We start from the raw sequence: 21,772 nt of genomic DNA on the forward strand, positions 1-21,772 counted from the left end.
CCCGCGGGCAGCGGGCACAGGGGCAGGCTGGCATCTAGCGACTGGTGCTGGTAATACAGAGCGGGGCTGGGATGGGCCCAGAGGGACAACAGGGTTTTGGGGGGCTCTGGGGGGGGCTCTCTGGAGGATGCCTGGTGGTGTGGGAGCTCGTTCTGGGATGTATTTGGTGTGGTCACTCATGGCTGTGCTCCTGAGGGTCTGTGCCCCCATGCCTGGCAGCTCTCTGAGCATCTCCCCGCTGTGCCGTGGCCCCCCTCGGTCCAAAATGCTGCCTGAACAGCCGGGTCGCATCCTGTCCTCACCCCGAAAGGGCAGCGGGAGCGGTGTCCCCAGCCACAGGCAGCGGAGATGCTGAAAAAGGGCATAAACCGGAGTTTATGGGCTATATAAAAACATAAAGAGCCCGCAGAGAGCAAGGGCTTCCCGAGGCAGCTGGGATCCCCCCCAGGCAGCCGCCTGGTTTCCACCCATTAATTTCTCTAATTGCTTTTGGAAATCCCAGCGTCGGTGCTGAGCGTCCCAGCGAGGTGCTGAGCAGGGCCGGGGCGAGCATCACAGACCCTACAGCATCACCCTGGGGGGGGGGGGGGGGGGGGGTAACACGACCCCAGGGGGACACAGGGACTGTCACCCACCTGTGTGCCCCCGGGGGGGGGGTCACCGCTCTCTGTCCCCAGGTCGGCAGTGATGGGGTCGGTGGGAACGGAGCGCTTCAAGGAGCTGAGCCCGGCGGGGACGCCCGAGGGGAACGTGGTGATGAGCTTCAGCTTCGACAGCTACCAGCTGGAGGAGGACGAGCTGCAGCGGGGCGGCCAGGCCAAGGGCGTCCTCACCTTCATGGAACCGGGTGAGGAGGGGGGACACGGATGGGGCGGGGGGGGGCCGCCCGCCCCGAGGCTTTTCCCACCCATTTAGAGGAGCTTCCTGGGGTGGGTTAATAGCCGCAAATGGCTATTCTGCCGTGAAGTCATGCCGTGCCACGGAATGGCCTGCTGGCTCCTTCAGAGCACTTTGTACCCGTTTTAGCCACCACAGCATCCTGTAGGGGTGGGCTCTGCGGTTAGCGGGGGGGTTCTGAGCCGCTCGCTCCTGCCTGGCTCTCCCCCTGCTAGAAAAACCCATCAGCCCTCAAAGCCCTGGTGTCTTCCTGCCCTCCAGCCTTTGTTTCTGGAAGGAGTTTCTCCAGGCCAAGGGCATTTGTAGCACTGCGGGGCCGGGGCTGGCTTGCCCTGAGCGAGACGCATTGGGCCCCCATGTCCCCAGTGCCACAAGGGACATGAAAGCTCCGGTGCCACTGTCACACCTCCTCTCTTTCCTTCCCTTTCGGGGCAGTTTCTGAAGACCCCGAGCCACAGGACCGATACCACGGGATCTACTTCGCCATGCTGCTGGCCGGGGTTGGGTTTCTCCTGCCGTACAACAGCTTCATCACCGACGTGGACTACCTGCACCACAAATACCCAGGTAGGTCTCCAGCAGCCCAATCTCTTCCTGCCCACCCCGCCAAACCTGAGCTGAGCCCCCGGCAGCCTTCCCCACCGCCTGCCTCTCCGCAGGGACCTCCATCGTCTTCGACATGAGCCTCACCTACATCCTGGTGGCCTTGGTGGCCGTCATCCTCAACAACGCGCTGGTGGAGCTGCTGAGCTTGCACACGCGCATCTCCGTGGGTGAGCTGGGGTCCCCGGGTCCCCAGGCGGTGCCAGCCCCCATCAGCCCCACCACCTGCCCCTATCTCCCCCCTCTCCAGGTTACCTCTTTGCCCTGGGTCCCCTGCTCTTTGTCAGCATCTGCGACGTCTGGCTGGAGCTCTTCACCCGCCGGCAAGCCTACGCCATCAACCTGGTGGCCGTCGGGGTGGTGGCTTTTGGCTGCACAGGTATGCCGTGGTCTCCTGGGACCCTCGCCAGCCCCAACCTCTCAGCGGGGCGTTTCGGCTGCGGCAATAATCCCCCTCCTTCTCCCCTGCGCGCATCTCTCCTGAAGTGCAGCAATCCAGCTTCTACGGCTACACGGGGCTGCTGCCCAAGCGCTACACGCAGGGGGTGATGACGGGCGAGAGTGAGTACCGGCGGCTGCCGCACGTGCCACCACGATGTCCCCAGCTGGGGACGGAGTCCCAGAGTGGTTGAGGTGGGAAGGGACCCCCCCGAGGCCATCTCCTCCATCCCCCTGATTAGGACAGGCTGCCCAGGACCACGTCCTGGTGGCTTTTGGGCTTCCAGCAGCTGGGGGACAACCCCGAAGGCTCCGTGGCAAAACGGGGTGTTCAAATCATGTGCACTATCAGCTGTGCTGCCATGGGGGCTGGGGGTGTCTGCCACGAGTTCGCTCCATCACCCCAAAAATGCCACTTGTGGCTCCTCCGTGCTTGGAGCATCCAACCCTGTGCAATGTGGGGCTGCTGAGGGGGGTCCCCAAGCCGTAGGGCTCTGTGGGACCCAGCCCCGACCGCTCGGCTGTGCCACCAGGCACCGCCGGGGTCATCATCTCGCTCAGCCGCATCTTCACCAAGCTGCTGCTGTCGGACGAGAAGGAGAACACGGTCATCTTCTTCTTCATCTCCATCGGCATGGAGCTGACGTGCTTCATCCTCCACCTCCTGGTGAAGCGCACCCACTTCGTCCGCTACTACACCTCCTGCTCCCGCAAGGGCCACCCCGCGTCCCGGGGGGCCGGCGACCACGGGACAGGGTACCGCGTCCACCACGATGTCACCGCCGAGGACGTCCGATTTGTAAGCCAAGGCAGGGCCCCCCCCTGCTGCTCCCCAAGGTCCCTCTGTCCCCGGGGTTCAGCGCTGGTGTCCCCTCTCCCCGTGCAGGAGGACCGGCCGCGAGGACAGCCCGGCTCCCCCCGGGGCAGCCTGGGCCCCGAAGCCGAGCTGGCAGGCAGCGGCACCTACATGCGCTTCGACGTGCCCCGGCCCAAAATCAAGAGGAGCTGGCCCAGCTTCAGAGGTGGGTGGCGGGCTCGGGGACGAGCCGTGGCGGGTGGCAGGAGCAGGGTGGGTTTGTGGGGCAGGAGGAGCGAACTGCAGCCTAGGGTTTTAGGGGGGGAAGGGTCATCCATTTGTCACTGCGCCCAAAAATACGGGGACATCTCAGCGTGCTGCTGCTGGTGAGCCTTGGGGATGCGGTACCTGGCTGAGCCGCGCTGCCCGCCTCTCCCAGACATGCTGCTCCACCGCTACGTCGTGTCGCGGCTCATCTGGGCCTACATGCTGTCCATCGCCATGACCTACTTCATCACGCTGTGCCTCTTCCCCGGGCTGGAGTCGGAGATCCACAACTGCACGCTGGGCGAGTGGCTCCCCATCCTCATCATGGCCATCTTCAACCTCTCCGACTTTGTCGGCAAGGTAGGCGAGGGCAACGCAGCCGCGGCCAGGGGGGTGGGGGGCTCAGCCACCTCCACCCCTGCCCCCCTCCCCTTCTTTATGTTCTCTTTCAAAGCCACTTGGGGTCTTCTCCGCCCCACGGGCACCTACCCGGTGTGCGGGTGCTCCCCGGCGTGGCCGAGGTCGGGCTCCTGCGGACGATGGGCTTCCCACCGCCTCGCCGCCTCCTCGCCCTCCCAAACCTCCTCGCTCCCACCCCCCCAGCGCGGTCTCTGCCCCTCGCTGCAGATCCTGGCCGCCCTGCCCTACGACTGGAGGGGAACCCACCTCCTCATCTACTCCTGCCTCCGCGTGGTCTTCATCCCCCTCTTCATCATGTGCGTCTACCCCAACGGGAAGCCCGCCTTCGGCCACCCGGCCTGGCCCTGCGTCTTCTCCCTCCTCATGGGCATCACCAACGGCTACTTCGGCAGCGTGCCCATGATCCTGGCCGCCGGCAAAGTGAGCCCCGAGCAGCGGGAGCTGGCAGGTAGGGTCACGCCGTCCTCGGGGACCCCACGAGGGGGTGGCCGGGGCTGGCACCCTGACACCCCGTGTCCCTTCCCGCAGGGAACACCATGACCGTGTCCTACATGACGGGCTTGACGCTGGGCTCGGCCGTGGCTTATTTTGCCTACAGCCTCACCAGCACGTCCCACAGTAGCTGTTTCTACACCGAAACGTCCAACGGCTCCTTCCTGGGGGGTTACTGAGCCCCGGGGATGGGTGGTGGGGGTCAGGATGGGACCGGGTCCTGTTGGCGTGGGGCTGCGGCCTCCCCAAATGGCCCTCGGTGCCCATGCAGGTGTCCCTCGGGGTGCTGTGCGGGGCCACCTCTCGGGATGGTGGCCCCCCAGATTTGAGGGGTGGTGCCACTGCTCCTGGGGGACTCCCTGGGGTGAAGTACAGAGCTCTGGGGGTATTGGGGTCGGGGGGGGGGTGGGGGGTGTTCTCTTTGAGCTCTTGCCAAGGAAATACTGCACCATCCCAAAAGGAATGGGGACAGCGCTGAGAAGAAGGGCTGGTGAGGAAGAGGAGCGAGGGAGGAAGGTGCTGTGGGATGGCGAGGCGAGGCTTTTATCCACAGCACCGCAGGATTCCTCTGCAGCACTTGAAACCGTGCCCCCCCCCCCCCCCCCAAAAAAAAAAACACCCCAATTGCTGTGTAACAGACCCAAATCACTTCTGCAGGCTGGAAAAAAAGAAAGAAAGAACACACTTTGCTTTGCTTTTGTCTTTTTTGCCCCCCAACCGTGAGAGAAGAGGGTCTTGCCCCCCGCTGCGTGCTGTGGGGCTGCCCAAGGGGGGGCTCTGCTGCCTTGGGGGGGGGTCTCCAGGCCAAGGCACCGTGGATGCTGCCCAGGGCCGCTGCTGAGCCTCCAATTCTGTTACAAGGGCCGTAAATGAAGCTGACACCGGATTAAATGCCTCACTTTGCGACGATCCCTGCTCCCCGCTGCGCCCAGCAGCTCAGCTCCTGTAACGCCTTTGGTGGCGAATACAGAGCGAGGGGATGGAGGGCACAGACGGGCCCGCGCAGAGTCCCGCAGCAGGAGCAGCCACCCCGTGCCCCGCCGCACTGACAGCGGCGGGGAGAGGAGGGGTGTTAGAGGGGAAACGAGGTGCCACAGGCGGTCAGGGCGTGATGCTCTTGCAGTGGGATGAGCGGCCGCAGCCTGCAGCGCTCCCGCTGCACGCACACCTGCGGGATGCTCCACAACCGGGTTCGGTGCAAGGCTGGCACCAGGGATGCTCCAGAGGGAGACCGCAGAGCACTGCTGGCGGCCCACAGCAGCTGGGCAGGCGTTAGCCCAGCTTTGGGGCGTGCAGGTGCCCGCTCAGCCAGGCAGCAGAGACAGGGAAAAGGAAATTGTCCAAAAAAAAACCCCAAGAGGAGCGATGAGGCGCAGGGCGCCTGCACCGTGGGGCGCTGCCGGAGCACCCCCAGGGCAGCACAGCCCTCAGCCCCGCGTTGCGCCGGTCCCAGACACACAGCTGGGTTTGGGGGTTTCCTTCTGAACAAATGCTTTTTGGGTTTCAGGTTTTTATTATTTTCTGAAAGGCACCAGCTTGCATGTCCCGGTTCTTTTCCTGCTGGGGTGGAAAGGGACCAGGCTCTTTGGGGTCATCGCTTGCCCCATTTGCTGGCTGGCCGTGGGTTCATCATGCCCCATCCCAGTGGGTTTACCATCCTCGGGTTTATCAGGGGACGCTGCAGACCCCTTGGTGTGGTCCCCTGGTGTTGTTCCCCATCTCGCACGTCCTCTCTGTCCCCTAGGGGCAGCCACATTGACGGGGACACAGCCACCCGCCTGGGACCCCACTGAGCCCCCCGCCAGCTTGCACAGTGCTGCCAAAGCACAGCCAAAAAGAGACCGCTGGCACCGGGAGGGGGAAAAAAAAAAAAAACAACACCCACAGTCAGGAAAAGTGAGACAAAGAAAGATGCGTCGTCGGGTTGCTTTTTTTTCAATTAATTTTTTTTTTTTTTTATGAAAAAAGATCACACGGAGTTCTCCAACAAACAGAATGCCAAAAAAATTGTTTTAAACAAAACATAAACAAAACGACGACAAAAAAAAAAAAAAAGGACAAAAAACCTGGCTCTCCTTTCCTCTCGATTGTCTGAAATATCCTTGTGTTCCATAGAAGGCAGTGGGTTTTAAGTGCTTTCTATTTAACATTAGCATAAAATCTCTCTCGCGCGCTCTCTCTCTCGCTCTTTAAAATATGATCACACAATTTGCTTCTAGAATTACAGTACACTTTGAGCGTGGGGGGTGTGCCTGTTCCCAGATCATTTACAATCACAATCCAACAGGAAATAAAAAATAATATTCTAAACGTCAGACTGTGTTCATTTCTGCCGTCTTTTTTTTCTTTTTTTTTTTTTAGAATTTCATAATTTTTTTTTTCACAGTTTTAAAAAGTTTATATTTATATATATATATTTATATTTATATTTATAATTAAAAAGTTGAATCCATTTAAAGACTTATAATACAGGAGGGCTAAAGAGTCTTTTGGTACATTAAAACTGTACAGGCTAGAACCGTCACTATCCGAGGCGCCGGCGGCCTGGGGCAGAGGTGGTACCAGCTCAGCACCGTGCGTGTGGTTCTTCCGAAGTACGAGGGGTGGCTGCAGGGGCGCCCCAGCCCCGGCCCCCAGCAGTGTTGGGGGGGACAGTTTGTGATCTGTCCTCGTGCGAGCATCTCCTCCCCGGAGGAGCCAGGGCGGCTCTGCGTCCCAGCGAGCTGTAGTGCGAGTCGGTCGTTGCGAAGATCAGTGCGTCTCTTGGAGTTTTTTTTTTTTTTTGTGTGTGTGTGTTTGGTTTTTTTTGTTTGTTTAAGTGCAAGGATGGTGCAGCGGTGTGGTCTCCTCCAGCGTCTCCTGGCTGCGCGCTGCCTTCCCGGGTGGATCCCCGGTGCGGCGGCGGCGATGCCCCACGGATTGAGCCGGAGGGTTGGTGCTGCAGGGGGAGGCAGGAGGCGATGGTGGCGGCTCCCTGCAAACCGTGGCAAGGCCGGCCAGGCGGATGGAGCAAGCTGAAGGGCCCCTTTCCCCCGCTCGAGGTGACAGCAAGGCTCTGGCGGTGGAAATGCAGCAGGCGGGCACGGCTGGGCTTCGCGCTCTGTCCCTGTTCCCTGCAACTGAGGGCTTCCAGGCAGCTCCACGTCTCCGTTCAGGCAGGAGGGGTAAAGCCAGGTGAGGGATGCTGAAATCCATTCTGCCAAGGGCCCCAAGGCTCTTGAAAATCAGTTCTGCCCCAAGGGCCTGCAGGATCCTCTGCTCAACGCACCGAGCAGCAGCTTCCCCCAGCCATTCCCTTTCCCCCTTCCCTGCACGCTCCAAAACAAGTTTTGTTCGCCGAGCATCGCCACCTCACCCTGCACTTGCTCCCCAAAGGCCTTTTTGGGGCAGGAGGGAGCGGGAAGGTGGGTTCAGACCGTTTGTTCGAGGCAGCGGGAAGGCAGCATCCCAGCCTGGAGGGCAGCTCACCTTCTCCCTGCTCCCCCCGGCCTGGAGAACCTCTCCCGCCCACCTCCACGCCAGGACCAGCTCTGCCCTTCCGTGCTGCACGCGGCCAGGCAAGGGAACTGCAAAAAGGTTGCTGAGAGGGTCGAGACGAGGCGCTGAGAGAGACTCATCTCCTTTTTTTCTTCCACCCTGTCCTTCCTAAAGGGTCATGCGAAACAAGCAGGAAAGGGAATAATAAGGACGGAGAGGAGCATACGTAGAAGGCCAGCGGTGTCCTTCCACGTACAGGCGGCTTCTGAGTGACTGATGGGGGCGAATGACACAAAAGGGATCCCTCCTGCTGGGGGGGTCCCGCTGGTGAAATGATCATGAGACCCATGTGCTTTCCAGGACCAAAAGGAGGAAGGGAGAAGTTGGTCAAGTGTCACCTCAATTAAAGCCACTTCGGGAGGAGCTCTGGGGTTCACGCACCACCACCACCACCCCCGGTATCTTCCACAAGTCCTGTAACCGCTTCCCCAACCCCTTTCTTCAGCCCTCTCCTTCCTCCTTGTGTCTCTCGCGCTCTCCTGTCTGTAGTGTGACACAGAAGTCATGAGCATTGAAAGAAACAATCATGTCGTCTTAACAGGCACGTCCTCATGTTTGTCCCGTCCCTTCCCAGGGGGTGGCACGCGTCCCCCGGGCGGTCAGCAGATGACAGGGACCCCGTCGGTGTTGAAGATCATGCCCGTAGTGGGCTCATAGGTCCCTGCAAGGTAGTAGAGGTCCTCACTGTCTTGGTATTTCTTCGTCTTCAGCATCTGCTCGTACTGATCCAGACCAACAACAAGACACTTGTGTGAGATGGTCTGGACATCGTTTTCATCCACGTGGGAGGACTGGTAGAGGGCTCGCTGAGTTACCGGAAGGGAAGGAGGGAGACAGAACGAAAGGCAGCAATTAGATCTCACGGCATTTAAAGAGTCATCTTCAATTTGCAAGGAAAAAAAAAAAACATCCACCAGGACTACCCAGGGCTTGTGCGCACACTCGGGCAGAACTCCTCGGCCATCCCCACTGCCAGCCCCGGGAGGGACACGGGGAGCATGCACAGGGACGCCCCCACGGGCAGTGCAGACACGATCGGTCCAGCACAATGAACCTGAGCCCTTGCCTTCAGCCAGCTTCCACCGACGGGAACTCCGCGGCTGCAGAGTGCACCAGCGGGGGAATACAGAGGCCAGGGGTTTTGCATCCTTTTTTTAAGGACGCAAATGCAAAGGCGGGTGCTGGCTACCAGCCCCTCTGTTCCTCCTCACGCCCAGCACCAGCAGCAATTTCCACCCTCCCAAGATCTCCCATCGGAAGTTGTGAATGCTGCAGGGTCAGCAGCTGAGGCAAAAGCCAAATAATCGAGGGGCTTTTTCCCAGCAGCACGGGTTATGCAGTCCCCAGCACGCCACCCCAACTCGCCCCCAACCTCACTGACCTCCATGAAGTCCTTCCTCTGGTTGGATGCCTGCAGAGCTGTGGACAGGCTCCTGCCTGATTTCTGATCCCAGCGCTGCGCCCAAGAGGAAAAGAAAAGAGAAATGAAGAGTGAATTAGTATTTTTTTTCCATGCTATCATCTGCCCGCCACATGTGCCTTTATAACCTCAGCCTCACCCACAGGTAACACATGCTGAGAGCCTGCTGCAAACCACACCGTGCAAGCGTGCAGAATTCAGTGGTTCTGAGCAGCAGGGCATTGGTTTTTACACCGCACAGACTCTTTCTGTACTGACACAAACATCTTTATTTCCCAGTAGGATAAAAGACACCCCTCACTCACGGGGTCAATACCAGGCCCGCCCATACCACGGGCATCCCCAGTAGCAGGAAACGATGGGTCCACCCCACGAGGCTACCCGTAACAAACTGGGACATGATTCTCCTTGTCCTCGGGAAACAAAAAAAGGGACAAGCCGCTTTGCAGCCCTCTCAGCAAGGGAGACCAGCCTACCTTGCCTTCATTCAGTTTCTTCCCGGGGTTGGTTTCTTCTGGGTGATAAAACCACTTGACTCGGACCACCATGTTGTTGCCCCACGACTCCCACATGCTCTGGATCCGGCCAATGTAGGGCAGGTTGGGGCGGCCAGCTGAGAGGAAGACGGCACAGTCCCCGATGCGAATTATCTCCTTGCCCCGCACGATGGCCTTGTAGAAGAGCTTCCTGGCCTTCCCCTTCATTCCTCGTCTCTGCCAAGAGAGGATCACACGGGTGAGCAGCCCTGGTTTCCCCCAGCCAGCACGGCTGGCCCCATCCTGCCCTCTGCTGCTGGCAGAGCCAGGCCTGGCCCAGCAGTGACCACAGCAACAGCCTCTCCACGGCCTCAGCACTACACGCTAACGGAGAATCAGGACACGGCGCTGGTGTTTGCCTTCTGCCATAGCACCAAGAGGCATTCCCACAAGAAACAGAGCACAGAGAGACCCAGGCCCACCCCGATTCTCCTCGCAAACGGCGGGGAGATCCCCAGGGCCAGGCTGGGGAACACACCACGCCGTCAAGAGTTCTGCCAGCCCAGAAGGACAAGCCTCCTTCGGGCAGCCCCCAGGGGGAAAGAGGCACCGCAAGAGGCACCACGCGAACGGGAGGCGCTGCCTTTACCTGCGTGGGTTTCCCGAACCACTTCCACAGCTGCCGCGCGGGGAGGAACGCGGCGATCTTGGGCCTGTTCTCCACCGACGGCAGCCGCTGGCGCTTGGCCAGCTCCTTGGTGGTGGGCAGGTGGATGCCCTCGCGCTTCTTGGGCCTGCTCTTGTTGCCGCTCTGCTGCGGCGCCGGCTGTTGCGCCGGCTGCTGCGCCGGCTGTTTCTGGCTCTGGGGGTGGGAGGACGCGCGGGATTTCCCTGCCTGCTTGGTTTGCTTGGGAGGGAGGGTTTGCTGCACCGAGGAACTTGGCTGGGCCTCAGCTACTTCGTCATCAGAGCTACAGGAGGAGTCTTCGTCCGTAGTGGAGGAGGAAGAGGAGCTGGAGCTCGACGAAGAAGAGGTCGATGAGGCAGAAGAAGAGGAGGAAGAGGAGGATGAAGAGGAGCTGCTGCTAGAAGAGGATGAAGAGGAGGAGTTGGAGGAAGAGAGAGGGGTGGATGCCCTGGAGCTGGCCGAGCTGCTGTCCTGGGCTTCCCCTCTGTTCTTCTCAGCCTCCTCTTCTCCCTCTGACTCTGAGCTGCTGTCGCTGCTGTTGCTCTCAGACTCCTCCACAGCTGCCGGAGCTGCTGCCTTGTCTTCCTGGTCCTTGGAGGCAGCGAGGCTTTCTGCTGAGCCATCAAACTTTCCCCCAAAGCTGGCAGGGGAAGGGTCTCCATCAGCTGCTTTGGTTCGGGAAGATTTCTGCTTGCCCTCTGCACCCACTGCAGGGGAATAGCCCAGCCCCAAGAGACTCTTGCCATCTCTGCGACTGGCCAGGTTTGAGTCCTCCAGCATCCTCATCGCCTCCTTCATCTTCTTTGTCTTTGGAGACATCACACCCTCATGGTCCAGCTTGATGAGGATTTCACTGTCGTGCTTCCTCTGAGCCTTGGCCATGGTGCCAAATTCCTGCGTCTCTTCCGTGGGCCGCCCTTTCTTGGCCTTGGCTTTCGATGCCGAAGCATCGCTGGAGCTGAAGGCCGCCAGCGTCCCTGGGAGGTCGCCGTAGGGCTCTGCGCCGAGGATGCTGCCGAACACAGCAGGCTGGTAAGTGGGTTGGGGGGGGCTATGCAGCTTCGTGGAGATCTTCATTTTACTGGCTTTTGACCGCTTCTCCTCTGTGGGGGCAGGAGAGCCTCCAGCAGGCAGCGGCTGGGACTTCCGCGACCCCTTCACACTTTGCTTGCCCAGGCAGGCCGGCTTCTCTGGGACTGAAGAGGCACCAGGTGAAGGCTCAACCTGATCCTTCTCTTCTGGCAAGACAGCCTCTTCTGCAGAGGATAAGAAGCACACAAGCATGAAGGTATCCGCCCAGACGGGCACCATTAGCTCAGACACAGCCAGACACCAGTTGTGACTGGTCTCTGGCCACGGGTGGCTTGTTCCTGACTACTTAGGGCTCCCTAAAGAGGCACAAAGGTGCTCACTGCTCCCTGGACAAGCTTACTAAGCAGCCTGGTCCGATGCCAGTGCCTGTAAGAGGCTGATGGGCAATTCCCAAGAAAGCTGCTTTGACTGCAGAGGAACCAAACTGCAGATCTCCTGTATCTTTGGCCCTGCTGATGGCTGCTGAGATGCTTAGCTGAAAAAGGGACGTTGCTCTGCAGCCCCGACTCACAGAAGGAAGCTCTCACAGCTCAGGCCAGCTTCTGAGCCTGCCTCCTGCAAACTACGGTCGCAGTAGAGAGGGCTGATGCACAGATGCTCTGCACTCAAGCAGTACATCCAACCCCCTCCAAACCTTGCCCCATGCAACTGCCCTAACTTGGGGAGAGTTGGTGGGGAACTGTGCAAGGACTCTCAGCTCCAGGTCTGGCAGAGATGACAACCTACCAGCTTTCGCCTTGACGCTTGGCTTTCTCCCTCGCCCTTTGCCCTTTGACACGGGTTCCTCTGACCCCAGCGTAGCCCCTTCTTTTCCTTCTCCAGCATCTTTGCTGGATTTACGGCTGCGGCGCTTGGTGCTGGGTACCAAAAGGGCCGGGGAAGGCTCAGCACCTGGAACGGGTCAAAGAGATGTTCAAAAGCAGTGAAACAACACACACAACAGAGATGAGATACAGGGAACTTGTCTCTAACAATTCTCCAACAGGGATTAGGCCTTTTTCCCCAAAGGGTTGTGCCCCACCCCAGGTTTGCATGTCCATAATTGATGGTACAATCTTTGTGATTGAAAGTCTGTGAATCAGTCCCAAAATCTAAGAGGAACGTGGCTCCAAACTCCCTACCTTTTGTAGAGGGAAGTATCGTGCAAGAAACTGAGCAGTAAGACTCACACTGGATCTTGTAGTCAGGTGGGAGAAGCCGAATGTGAGACAGCGGGATGCGTCCGGTGTCCCCATCATCAAACTCTACTGTGATGAGATCACCATCTTCCTCCAGATCCAGGGTTCCTGCAGGTTAGGGAGCAGAAGAAGTTGTTACTGACGAACTTAAGAGTACAAACCACTTGTCAGGGAAGCAGGAACACAGGGGAATAGAGGGATCCTGCGCAAACTCCAAAACATCTCACCCCCACCTTTCCTATATGGCTAATGCAGGAGAGCACAGAAGGCTCAGTCGACAGTGAAAAATCCCTGATGATACTAAACCAGCCCACCCAGTGCAGAATTCCTCGATTCTTCTGTCAACAGCTCTGCTACAGCATGTAACAACCGTTCCAGTTTGACTTCCCACCTCGTGTCACTATTTCCCTGTGTTCCTGCAGAGATTCACTTTTCCTTTTTCACTGCAGTATCTTTTTTTTTTTCGACCTGCATTTTTTAACTTCTCTCAGCAATCACGAGCTCCTGTTTTTCACCTTCCTTCTCCCTACATCAGCATCACCACTCTATACATTTTAAGTAATTCTTTCTTTATATACAGTGTGACCGAGAGCCCAAAGCAAGGCCGGTCATGGCAGAATTGTCCAGGGCTCTTCACTGACTTTTTCATGAGGCCAGATGGGGGAGACATCGAGAGGCGATGTGTCAGAGGCAGAGCTGTCAGTGGGTAGATGATACAGAAACCTCCACAACCTCAGAAATCACTAGTGCCTGGGCTGGAGTGAATTCTTACTTTTTGAAATGTGTCAAATTTCCCTGGTATTCTAAGCTCCTAAATCACTCAGACCTCTTCGTACCAGATCATGGCTCCTGGACCACAGGATGATACTAAACCTGCACCCTGGTCGAGCTGGGCATGACCTGGAGGAACGGGTGAGCCTCTGACCTCCAGACACTCACAGCAGACCTCAGGGCCGTCCCAGACAAGCCTGACATCCCTCAGGACATGCAGGACCACAACATTCCTGGCTCACAGTGCAGCCAGGGCGGCCTTACCTCGGACAACTGTCCCTGGGTAGAGGCAGCGGTACTGCTGGCTCCAGTAGGCTGCAATCCTCGTGCCCTCGGGCAGGAACCGCACTGACGGTGGTTTCACATCAATGATCTGCTCGGGGCAAAAGGGAGGCGATTACTGATGCTCCTCGCACCAGCACAGACCATCCTACCACATTTGGCATTAGCAAAGCAGCTCTGGAGAAGACAAGGGACGGTTTCCCTGCAGGGAAATAGCCTCCTGTCTGCTCACAAGACAGCACGAAGGACCACCCCTGCTAGTGGGGAGCTCCACACCAAGGGGAGCTCTGCCCATTCTGCCCATGGGGACAGGAACGGGGCACCCCTGCAGCCCCAGACAGGGAGGGACACTCAGTTAGCCTATTCCGTTCCAAAACAGGGCCCAGGCACCCACTAGCCTCACATACCGCTTCCTGCAAGAGCTGCTCCAGGCAGTAGATGTGGGGTCGGTTTCCCCTCTCACCTTCCACTACCACACGGTATCTGAAACACAAAGGCCTGGTCAGACACTGCACGTGGAACAGATCACCTGGATGGGGTAACACCTCCCTCTGAGCCCTACCACCAGTTCAGTTGAGTGCATTCAATAAGGGGTAATTAGATTTTCCTCAGCACTGATAAAGCAGAATGAACTCTCCTTCCCTCCCTGCCAGACTCTGTCAGTCTCTCTCCAGACAGCCGGGCAAAGTCCCCAAATCCATTCCTGCACCAGCTACATCCCCATTCTCTAGCAGAGCCTGGGCAAGTTGAGCAGCCCCACGACTCACATGTCAGGTGAATGCACTGTCTTGACATGGCCGGCATAGAGCAGCTTGTCATCCATGGGGATGAGGACACGCAGGCCATCTTTCAGCTCATCCTTGTCAATTATGCAGGAGCGGGGAGCTGCGAGGTATCGAAACAAGGCAAGGATTAGAGAGCACCATCCATGAAAAAGAGACCGCAAGGGGAGAGAGAAATCTCATACTCCCAGAATGACCTTCCCTAGAAAAGTGCCAGCAAGTACTTTGCAGAAAGGGCTCTCTCTCTCTCTGGCCAGATACTTGGAGAGAAAAAGGCACCCTTCTCAGTAATAACATATCAGTAAATGAAAATAGGGCTGCTCAATGACTGGGCTTCATCTGGATGTCAAACAGGGTTGGCCACTCTGATGAAGCTTGTGTTTGGCAAGCCAAAATTGACTGGAAAACTGGTTATCTCCACCACAAGGACTCGTGGCTTTGGACAAGGAATGTGTGAAAGCAGAAAAGCTCTCCAAAGCAGCCTTGGGAAACTCATCCAGCTCCTCTACTCACACAATTTGCCCTCCCAGCCCCTCCTGCCCTCACCTGGTGTGGGTGGCCTCTCAACCAGCATGCTCAGTGGGATGTTCTCATCCTCTGAGAAGCTGCTGTCTTGGTTGGGTTCAAAATCCTCCTCCGCTGCCATGCTCTCCATGAGCTTGCTGACAGCTCCTCCTTTCCCTCGGTTCTGCAGGAGAGCAAGCAGCACGTCAGCTGGGTGCCAACAGGCAACAGCCTGATCCCATCTCACCTTCCTCCAGCAACAAACAACCTGAGGATATTGGGACAAACTTGTCTCCATCCTCAGCAACGTTAATCACAGAGTTAAGTGGGTGTAACCAACATTGCTTTCTGGATGAAAAAAAAAGATCCTTGTTTTATTTACCAGCCTCATTGCTGAGCATCACTGACAGCTGAGCAAAAGCTGTTTTGCACATCCTAGCCACATCTCACTCCTGGAGGCTAGGAGAGATGCTGAAGAGCAGACAGCTCTAGCACTGCTCTGCACTCACCACCCCTCTGCACAGTGCTCCTGAGAGCCTGTCTTCACTAAACAGGCAGCAGACACTGTTCCTTTTTCTTCTCAAAGCCCCACGATCTGTTTCTTGCTGTTACACACAGACCATAAGCATCACACTCAGAAATCACGTGAAAAGACACAGAAATGTGTACTATGAGAGAAGACAGGCTACACCGAGGAGAAAACAGTGGTGACCTGGCTCTCCACGTGCTGAGCAGACCAACTCCATCATCATCTCCTTGGTCTCTGCTGTTTGTGAAGGCTCTCCCTCCACCCCCACGTCCATGCCTTAGAGAGAAATCCTGCCTGCTCATTAATTTGAGGTATGAATTCAAATGAACAGCAGATGGTAGCAGCATGTACTACCTGCTAGCCTTCCTGGGAATTTAGGCTTCTCAAATTTTGCCTGTAACACACTGAGCAAGGCTGCTTTCTGTGTTTTCCCTCCCTCACACTCCAGAAAAAGAGCAGGGCTCTGCCAATTGCTCTCCAGCTCATACAGTCTAGAACCAGCCACTCACCTCTTTTTTGACCTCCTTGGCTTTCACCTTGGCTTTGCTCTTCTTGGTGGAGCCCAGGGCATTTGCCAGGCTGACCCGAACATCAGATGGGGAGCTAGGGATGCCAGGAGGAGACATGGACGAGGAGCAGCAGGGTGCTTCTTTACCTTTCTTACGCTGCTAAAAAAAAAAAAAAAGAAAAAAAAAGTAAACACTCCCATTGGTAAAGATCCAGGCCCAGAGAAGAAAGGAGGAGCAAAGCAGGCTGTGCTCAGGTAGAGTGACATCCAGCCAGCAATCAGTTCACTGCTGTCCTACGTCTCCCAGCCCTGCATTCAGGCTTCACACATTTCAGGGAGAGCTTTTCATTACCCCAAAGAGAAATTTCTGCCTGTCAAACCTTCCCTCAAAAAGCTCCAAGAAGATCCCAGCTGGCCTCATGCCACAACCAACCCATCGAACTCCTCCTGCTATCGCTGCTCCCCAGTAACTCCACCATGAACTGAACCGGAGCCAGAGGCAGCCGAGCTTTCAGCTCAGAGGAAGAGTTAGCAAACAGGAGATGACTGCCACTACCAGCCAGGGGCAGCCCTCAGAAGGCACCATGAAGTGGCACAGGGGACAAGGGGCAGTCAGAGAGCATTTGAGCAACCACTGAGACGGGACTCAACCCTCCCTGCTCTCGCCTAGCAGAGTTAATCATTCTCCTTTTGCCCTCAGCTCCCACACCAATGCTGTCTGCATGTTCCTCACCTTGTTCAGCTCCTTCCTGTCCTTCCCCTTGCTGCCCTCCTTTTTAGGGCTCATGGGTGCTCCCTTCCCACAGCGCCCGGGCTTGGAGACAGGAGTGGAGCTGGCAGGTGCCGTGGGGGTCAGCATGGCCGAGGACGTGGTGGCGTCGTGGAGGAAGATCCTCTCGCTCCGGCGCCGGTTCCACAGGTCATCATCGCTGGCCTCCAGCCCAAACTCAAAGCTCAGGTCCTTGGGGGACTTGAATTTCTTCAGCTTGCGGCCTTTCTCAGCCCCAAGCTTGGACTTGTCGGAGCTTCCAGATCCGGGGTCGAGGCCGCTCGGAGCCTGGCTTGGTGGGATGCTGTTTGCCTCCAGCGGCCCCTTCTTCCCCCGCAGCAGCCCCGAGGGCGACTTCTTCCTGATCTTGATCTCACTCTCCGAGTCGGTGTATTCAAACTCCGTCCCTAGACGCAAAGGATTCAATCATCAGTCAAATCCCCTGGCTGAGCCAAGAGGGGCCACGTCCTGCTGGAAGCTTTTGGGCTCCATGGGAGATGTCATGCCTGTTCAACACAGCCCTGGTGTCCCCTTTTCAAACCCCAACATCCCTAAGGCAAAGATCCTCTAGCCCTCCACAAAAAGCAGTTGCTTGGCTGAAGCGAAGTACAAACCCCACAGACTGAGCTTTCCGACCCTTCTGGGTGCAGTCCTCTCCAGCCTCACATTTGTTTCCGGAGAACAATCTCTTTAATGAATTGAATAAACCCAGATTTCAAGCTTATTTTTTCCCATTGGCCAAGAGACACCACCGTGCTATTTATTGGCTCAAGTAATTATCTTAAAGTCAGGAGACATAAATGATCTTTTGTCTGTGGCAGATGGAAATCCCCTCGTATTGGCCACTGCTTTGCATTACAGGCACAGAAGTGCCCAGCATCCTGAATTACCATAATAACACCAAGGTGTTCACCACCTGCAGTGTTTTTCCCCTCTCCAGAACCTGATAAAGGAGAGCAAAATCACAGGCCTTCAAGGGCAGAAGGGAAACTGAGGCAGCACCCACACACCTGTGTGACTTTGCCTTCAGACCAACACGGTCTGAAATCAAGCTTCGCTTCACGCCAGGAAGGTTGGCAGAAATTCTCCTCAAGCCCCACAGTGAACGGCCCCCGCTATGATAACCAGTGCTTGCAGCAGACCCTTGGGAAAGGACATTCACAACTGAACAACTCGTGGGTAAAAGAAAATGTACGAGGCACAGGCACGGAGAGAAAGCATCTTCCTTCAGAAATTCAACCTGCAGGAACCTGCTCTCCTCTTCCACCCCAACCTCTTCCCCTGAGACAGCCCCGGCACGAACAGGGAAAGAGCAAGCCTGTCAAAATCAAAGCTGGCAACCCTCGAGATGAAAAACCCACTGGAAATTGCAACGCCCGTGCTCCTCCCTCACTGCCGCATGAGACAATTTCTAGACGTTTCCAGTTTCAAGGAGGGCAGGTTACAAGGCGATAAATTCTTTACGGAGGCTGTTGGAACAAGTTGGCAAAAGCCTAATATAGCATGGAAATGGTGCTAAAACAAGCTGGGCTCCCAAGGAAGACATCATTTTCCATTCCGAAGCATGCTATAAATTCCATTATCACTTAATAAATATTAATAGAGAATTTATAAATGGAGCCCATATAGATCTGTCTGACTGGGAACGATGTCACCCAGGGGCACTTGTGCAGCCAGGCATGGGGAGGAGAAGAAATGAAACTCCTATTACTTGTAACACCGAAACTGAGACACAGGGGCAGAGAAACAGGGTCTGGCATGGCAAACACGTGAGCAGAGGAAGGAACTCTCATTTTGAGTCTGGCTGGCTGGTTTCTACGGGGAAGCTGATGGAATGGGCTAACTGAAGAGGTTTTTCTTCTGCTTGGGTGTCTCTGCTTCTCTGTCCCTGCCTTCAGCATCAGAACCAGGCAGCCAAAAGCAAGGACAGGGCACGACGTGTCTGAATAACAATCTGCTTTTCTGCAGCACCGCTGGGACCTCCCGAACCTTCCACCTTGCCCCCCCCGGCACCAACCCTAACCGTGCAGCTCACCCATCAGGCTCTGCCGCTCCTCCTTCTTCTTCGCCTTCTGCTTGGCCTCCAGCTGGATGATGGAAAGCGGAGGGGGAACGATGGGGCTGGGCATTGCGCTGGCAGCAAACCTTGCTAGCAGGCCCAGGCCGCTCTCGTCAAGGGCAGGCGACGACAGCCTGTCGGTGCCGTCGGTCCCATAGTCCTCCGCTTCCTCCTCTTCCTCTTCATCCTCCTCTTCCTCCTCCTCGGAGCTGGAATCTAGCACGCAGAAAAGAGGAAGCCCATTACAAACCCCACGGAGTTGTGCGCCAGCCACATTTCCACCCCAGCCTCTCCTGCCGCTCCGTGCTCGCCTGAAGTAGCACTGAGCCACCCGCGAGCTGAGCCAGAAGATGCTGGCCATGGACACGCACGTGTCTCTGTGGCCACACAGCTGGCATCATCACCCTGCCTACCACCACCCCTGAAGGACGCAGCAGCACGGGGATGGCCCAGAGGACCCATCCGAGGCGAGGGAGGGAAGAGCAGGGTGCTGGCAGGGATTTGAAAAGGAAGCCACGCGCCCCTTCCCTGCAGCTCGCAGGAGGGATTAAAAGCTTAACTCCTCTGAAAATCCCAACCGGGGAGCTGTGGGATTCCCCTCCCGCCCACCACCTCTTCCTCCAGCACAAAACCCGTCAGCACAATCAGAATCAGGGATCAGCACGGGAGGGGAATACCAGGGACCAGCCTGCGCCAGGGCAGCAGGCGAGGAGGACATGGAGAGGAGAAGGGGCAGGAGGCAAGAATGCAAAGTGGGGGGAGGAGGAGGAGGGAAGTAATAATTTGAAAGCGATGGGTTTGGAATGCAGGAGGAGGAAAACTGTGTCCGCAGATGAGAAGAGACAAAGGGCGAAAATGACGTTTGCTAGGAGCAGGCTTCAGCAGTTGTGTTGGGAGATGGCAACAAGGAGTGTTTAAGCGCTCTGCCTCAAAACTCCCTGCCCTTCACTTCCCTCTCTACGGCTCGGGCCAGGGAAGCCCAGCTCAGAAAGGCAGGATGAGCTGCCCGCAGCCCGGAGCGTAATTCTGGCAAAGAAACCAGCCTCTCAGCCTGCCTCTGCTGGCACACGCAGAGCAGCGGGCTGGGATTTTCCTTTACAGGGTGTGTGCGCAGCAGGAACTCGGGGGCAGATGCTCTGAGAGGGGTATCTCTCCCTTCCCTGCAGCACCTCCCGAGAGTCCTTCATCAGCCCGAAGGCAATTAATTTTAACACCACCTCATCCAGGTAGCTCTGGCGAGCACGGGTCACTACACAAAGGCACATATGCCACACACGTACGCATACACACGCATATACGAGCACACATACGCGTATAAATTTCGGTTTTTAACTGTCAGAAGTGGCTCTGGTAAAACAGATTTCATCTCTCTTGAAATTGAGGGCTTAAATAGGATCACCGAGGGTGCTGAAAGATTTCCACCGCTAGCAGGAGCCCTGCTCTCCCCGCCTGAGCCTCCCCTGCCCGAGAGCTCCCTGCCAGCCGCTGGCCCCGCGTCTGAAAGCCGGCCAAATGAGAAACCAGATCCCTTCAAAATGAGCTGGAATGAACACGAAAATCCTTTTCTTTTCACTTATGCCCTCTGGGATAGATAAAAATGTTCTCAACACTCGGTTGTTAAAAAAAATACAATAACACAAGCGTCAGTTTTCCACTCTGGCTTATTTTTTCCGTGACATTAGAAATAACAGGAACATCAGAAAACAGTGCTCTCGTCTTTGCATTTTATCAAATGAAGTAATGGCCAGCCTTTTTTTTTTTTTTTCCTTCACACAAGGAGAGCTTTTCTGCACAGCATACATCAGATAGTCACAGAATACTAATTCTTGACTGCATAGAAAGCCCTTCCCCGTCTCAGTCACTCAAGCTGGATCCTTTTGATATGAAAATGCTACTAAACCAACAGTCCTGCAGTCAATACCGAGACATCCACGCCCCTCTTCACTCCTTGCATAAAAACCACATGCAAAAAAAAAACCAACAATCCAGAGCAAATTAGGATCAGATTCCTTCCCCTAACACAGAAGGGGGGCACAACTGCTGATTTTCTACCGTGTTTTGCCAAAAAGAAAACACATTCAGATGAATTTGGCTATTCTGAGGCGCAGGAGCCACCTGTCTGAAAGCAGCAAAGCCGGGTTCCTAAACCAGCTTTATTCCACTCAAAAGTGGGATGCCCCAACTCCCACCACCAAGTATTTGAGACCCCTTCCTCGCATCCAGTTGGGCTCCGAAGCTCAGTAATTCTCAGCAAAAATGAAAAAAAAAATTAAAAAAAATAAAAATGAACTCATACAGCCCTTTGTGTTAAACTAAACAGAGCTGGCTGAGCAGAGAGGATCTCGCCTGGGCAGGTAGGTAGAAAAACAGGCAGAAAATGGGGGAATTTTGCAGGAAAATCCCTCCACAACCTGCCCCACACAACCGCCGCGCAGCACGCTTCTCCTTCAGCACGTGAGGACTCCTCTTCCACAGCAGCCAGCATGGGCTCTGCAGACACGAGGGCACAGGGGTATCAAGCTGCTACCGTATTTCAAACGCACCAAGGTGAAACAGATTTAAAAGCCACGATGAAAGCGGCTATTACTCATGCCACGGAAAACGCGCGATCCAATAATGCAGCCGGCAGTTATTCTAACCTCCTTCAAATACACGCTGTCACACTACGGAAAGACGACCGAAGATAGCCTCTCGTCAGCATTTTTACCAAAACGCTTATATTTTTATCTGCATGAGATTCAATTTTCAGCCTGAGAAAAAAAAAAAAAAAGAACATTTTAACACATTCCCAGCCTGCACCCACAGCTCTCTCCTCCTCCACCTCTCGCAGCGAGGGCAGCTCTCGTTAGCTCTGCTCTACATGCGCAGCGCAGCCCGGCTCCTCTTCCTCCTGATTTCCCAAGAGACGAAAACCACCGAATGAAACAAACCCAGCACACGTCTGGGGCTTCTCTCCAAATCCATACACTTCTAAACTAAGTCCCCAGATTTATCTTCCTGGTGGCAAATAAGCTGCTGGTCCTCTATGGCCAACCGCATGGCTTCTTGGCAAGACTCATGATGCCTGTATGTAATCTGAAGCTGGAGTTTTACTCTTCTTGTACCCAAACTACGTGCAGGCTTAAAATGAAGCATACACAGATGCTTTAGACAATCTAAGTCTCAATTCTTTCTCCTGAAAAAAAAAAAAAAGGGACAAAAAACATTCCAAAATACTGTTTTAAACTGTAATTCTGTAAACACCGAGCAAGGGTGAGGAAAAAA

General features: G+C 56.0%; 2 protein-coding genes across 7 annotated transcripts in view; one reads left to right on the forward strand and one right to left on the reverse strand.

Annotated features, from left to right (window-relative positions):
- Positions 1-677: 677 nt before the first annotated feature.
- SLC29A4 (solute carrier family 29 member 4) lies at positions 678-6,223 on the forward strand. Its single transcript, XM_080557407.1, has 10 exons — positions 678-847; positions 1,333-1,464; positions 1,557-1,670; positions 1,751-1,879; positions 1,987-2,061; positions 2,472-2,737; positions 2,825-2,960; positions 3,174-3,361; positions 3,629-3,869; positions 3,950-6,223. Exons 1-10 carry the CDS (start codon positions 688-690, stop codon positions 4,090-4,092), a joined length of 1,584 nt encoding a protein of 527 aa, XP_080413533.1. The 5' UTR covers positions 678-687; the 3' UTR covers positions 4,093-6,223.
- Positions 6,224-7,984: 1,761 nt separating this feature from the next.
- The window catches only part of TNRC18 (trinucleotide repeat containing 18), a 51,954-nt gene continuing 38,166 nt past the window's right edge, over positions 7,985-21,772 (reverse strand). For 4 of the 6 annotated variants that reach the window (XM_080557403.1, XM_080557406.1, XM_080557401.1 and 1 more), the window contains 13 exons: positions 18,485-18,724; positions 16,414-16,856; positions 15,682-15,840; positions 14,686-14,827; positions 14,125-14,242; positions 13,765-13,840; positions 13,340-13,448; positions 12,296-12,412; positions 11,853-12,017; positions 9,996-11,290; positions 9,347-9,583; positions 8,832-8,906; positions 7,985-8,256 (listed from right to left, as the gene is read on the reverse strand). In XM_080557403.1, the coding sequence (XP_080413529.1) occupies positions 8,050-8,256; positions 8,832-8,906; positions 9,347-9,583; positions 9,996-11,290; positions 11,853-12,017; positions 12,296-12,412; positions 13,340-13,448; positions 13,765-13,840; positions 14,125-14,242; positions 14,686-14,827; positions 15,682-15,840; positions 16,414-16,856; positions 18,485-18,724 (3,383 nt within the window). In that variant the 3' untranslated portion in view covers positions 7,985-8,049. The remainder of the gene's footprint in view (positions 8,257-8,831; positions 8,907-9,346; positions 9,584-9,995; positions 11,291-11,852; positions 12,018-12,295; positions 12,413-13,339; positions 13,449-13,764; positions 13,841-14,124; positions 14,243-14,685; positions 14,828-15,681; positions 15,841-16,413; positions 16,857-18,484; positions 18,725-21,772) is intronic. The other 2 variants (XM_080557405.1, XM_080557404.1) reach the window with 1 other exon arrangement.

The sequence above is a fragment of the Anser brachyrhynchus genome, assembly GCF_964034855.1.
Source record: "Anser brachyrhynchus genome assembly, chromosome: 15".
NCBI classification, from domain to species: domain Eukaryota; kingdom Metazoa; phylum Chordata; class Aves; order Anseriformes; family Anatidae; genus Anser; species Anser brachyrhynchus.